Source organism: Euphorbia lathyris, chromosome 3, assembly GCF_963576675.1.
Source record: "Euphorbia lathyris chromosome 3, ddEupLath1.1, whole genome shotgun sequence".
NCBI lineage: Eukaryota > Viridiplantae > Streptophyta > Magnoliopsida > Malpighiales > Euphorbiaceae > Euphorbia > Euphorbia lathyris.
In genome coordinates, this window is record NC_088912.1 from 39,817,144 (window position 1) to 39,820,127 (window position 2,984).

Consider the following 2,984-nt stretch of genomic DNA (forward strand, 5'->3'; position numbering starts at 1 on the left):
TTATTTTTAGAACATAATTATCGAAAAACAAGGTTTTATTGTGTTCAATAAATTTTTTATTTTTTATTTAAATTATTTTTATTAATTTGTATAATATATTTTTTATTTTAGAATTTGTTATTTTTAGGACATCATTTGTTGTCACACCAAACATGCCCTTAATAAACTTATATATTAATTGATTTATGGAAGGACCTAATACACCCATATATGAAAGATCAAAGGTTCAATGTGTGTAAATGAAAGATCGAGGGCTTAATGCACCAAATGGTGAAAGATCAAGGGCTCAATGTATCTAAATAAAAGATCGAAGGCTTAATGCACCAAACAATGAAAAATCAGGGGCCTCAGGATGCTTTTTGCCAAAAACAAACAATTGTTTGTTTTTATTTATTTATTTATTTTATCAATTTTTTTGAACAAATTTCTTTTATCAGAATTGAAAAGTTGATATGAATGAAATTCCTTATGTTGATGTATAAAATAAAGAAGAGAATTAATGAGAGATAAGTGCGGAAATCCATCCATATCTAATAAATTAGTTGCTAACATTTCTCCTTAATTATCTCATCTTCCTCGTTTTCACTTTTTAGTTTTTCTTTTTTTGTTACAATTAATTTTCCTTTGACAAACAATGTCTCAAGAAAGCTTCAACTCGGAAGCCTCATCAACAAACACCACCGCCACAACCTCCACCGCCGGTCAAGATCCCTCTTCACAATCCTCACCAACAGATCGCTCCGAAAAAATTCAATCAGCAATCCAATCCCTCTCCTCTATCACTCCAATTCCTCCTTCAATCCTCTCATCTCAAAACCCCGTATTCGCACTCCTCCACGATCCCGAAATCTCATCCCAGGTTACCTCCCTTCTCCGGCATCCCGATTCCGGAGCCGGCGATAATCAACTCTGCCGGTGGTTCTACGACACATTTCAAGCCAACGCACCACAACTCCAACTCCTAGTCCTCCGATTTCTCCCAATTATCGCGGGGCTTTATCTGTCCCGAATCCCTCAGCGAAAACCTTTAGCCGGATTCGAAGCGGTTTTGCTCGCTCTCTACGCCTACGAAACCACCACAAGGAACGGGCAAGCGATAACGGTGAATATACCGAATTTATCGAATTCGAGTATATATCATGAAACGAAAGATTCAACGAAGAACATGTCGTCTGAATTAAATATAGCAGTTATATCTCCAAGCTTAGAACCTCATGGAACCGTGAGATCAACAAGAAGAGCTAGAATTGTTGGAGTCGCATTAGAATTATATTTCAGTAAGATCGCAAATATTCCTTTGGATTCTAAAATTGATTTCTGTGAGTTTTGTGAGCTCTGGGCTGGTCAGGATGGTGATGTGTATAAAGAAAACGACGTCGTCGTCATCGAGGAAAAAGAAGAGGAAGTGAAGGAGGAGAAAAACGACGTCGTTGAGGAAACAGATAAAGAGGAAGGGAATGAGGAGAAAAACGACGTCGTTGAGGAAACAGATAAAGAGGAAGGGAATGAGGAGAAAAACGACGTAGTTGAGAAAACAGAGAAAGAGGAAGTGAAGGAGGAGAAAAACGACGTCGTGGCAAAGGAGAAGGTAGAGAAAAAGGAGGGGAGGATTGACTTGCCATGGGAGCTAATGCAACCAGTATTAAGAATACTGAGTCATTGCTTAATGGGCCCACAGAAAGATGAGAAATTATTTGAGGCAGCATGTGGAGCATGTAGATGTTTATATGCAAGAAGTTTGCATGATATTAATTCTAAGGCAATTTTGGCAACTGGGAGTCTTCTTAAGCTTAGTAAATTAGCCAAGGTTTCAACTAAGGAAATTGATTATACTGAGATTAAATTTACTAGTGTCATCTCACTTTCTATTTCAAGGTGAGAAATGGATACCTAGAATGAATTTTGACTTTTGTAATTTTTTCATATTATTCTTCTTTTTTTGTGCTAGTATTGTTCTTTCACAACTATTGTACATGAACATATGAATATGAGACCGGTCATTATCAATTCTAAAAATCTTGTTCATTTTATTAGATAACTACATTGTACACAATTGTAACACTTTTTAATGTATATAATTGCAACTTTTTCTAATGTTATATATTTTGCTCCAAACAACTCATTCTACATAATTGCAACATTTTTTTATGCAATATATTTTGTTCAAATTAATACATTTTTCTTTCGTAATGTAATATTTTTAATGCAATATCCTCACTACGCTTGTTAGAGTCTAATTTTTGCGTGACATAAAGTGATAATCAATTTATTCATTGTGAAGTTGTTTTAGAGTCTAATAGTAGGATTTGGAATATAATGCTTATTAATGGGGGCATGGAAAGAAATGATTTTGATGATTTCATGGATGTTGCTTCTACGGTCACAGAATAGAGGATTTGGAATGTAATGCTTATTAATGGGGGCATGGAAAGAAATGCTTTTGATGATTTCATGAATGTTGCTTCTACGGTTACAGAATAGAGGATGTCATTTTACAAATATTGAATCTCATGGAATTTCAGATCGTTTTCCTATTCTTGCCAAATTAGGAGTGGCTTTTAAATCTTTTTGTTTTTGTTTTTGTTTTTTAACATGTGGACTTCTCAAATAAATCATATATGTATTGACAACTACATAGCCATGACTTGAATCACATAACTATTCCCGATCCATCATCAGTTTTTTCCACAATCTATTTTGTTTTCTATATTTAAAAACTAACATTTAGCTTACATGTAGAACACCAAGGAGGAGAAGAAGCCATTAATTTCAACTCTTCCACTTAAACTATAAGTAAGAAGATGTCCAAAACGTGATTTAAAATGGGTTATATATTAGGTTACAAGGGCAAGTTTTTGGTATTTAGTTTTCCAGCTTACCAAGTAAAAAATTAATGTCATTTAACCTTGTTGACCATATGGAGAAATAATATCATTTAAAATATAAAGAATAAATGTCACATAAAACTTGTTGTGATCCAAAGT

At 34.2% G+C, this 2,984-nt stretch overlaps 1 protein-coding gene across 1 annotated transcript; it reads left to right on the top strand.

The window, feature by feature from the left end:
* Positions 1-471: 471 nt before the first annotated feature.
* On the top strand, positions 472-2,055 carry LOC136223563 (uncharacterized). The gene has a single exon (XM_066011645.1). It carries the CDS (start codon positions 635-637, stop codon positions 1,877-1,879), a length of 1,245 nt encoding a protein of 414 aa, XP_065867717.1. The 5' UTR covers positions 472-634; the 3' UTR covers positions 1,880-2,055.
* Positions 2,056-2,984: the final 929 nt, after the last annotated feature.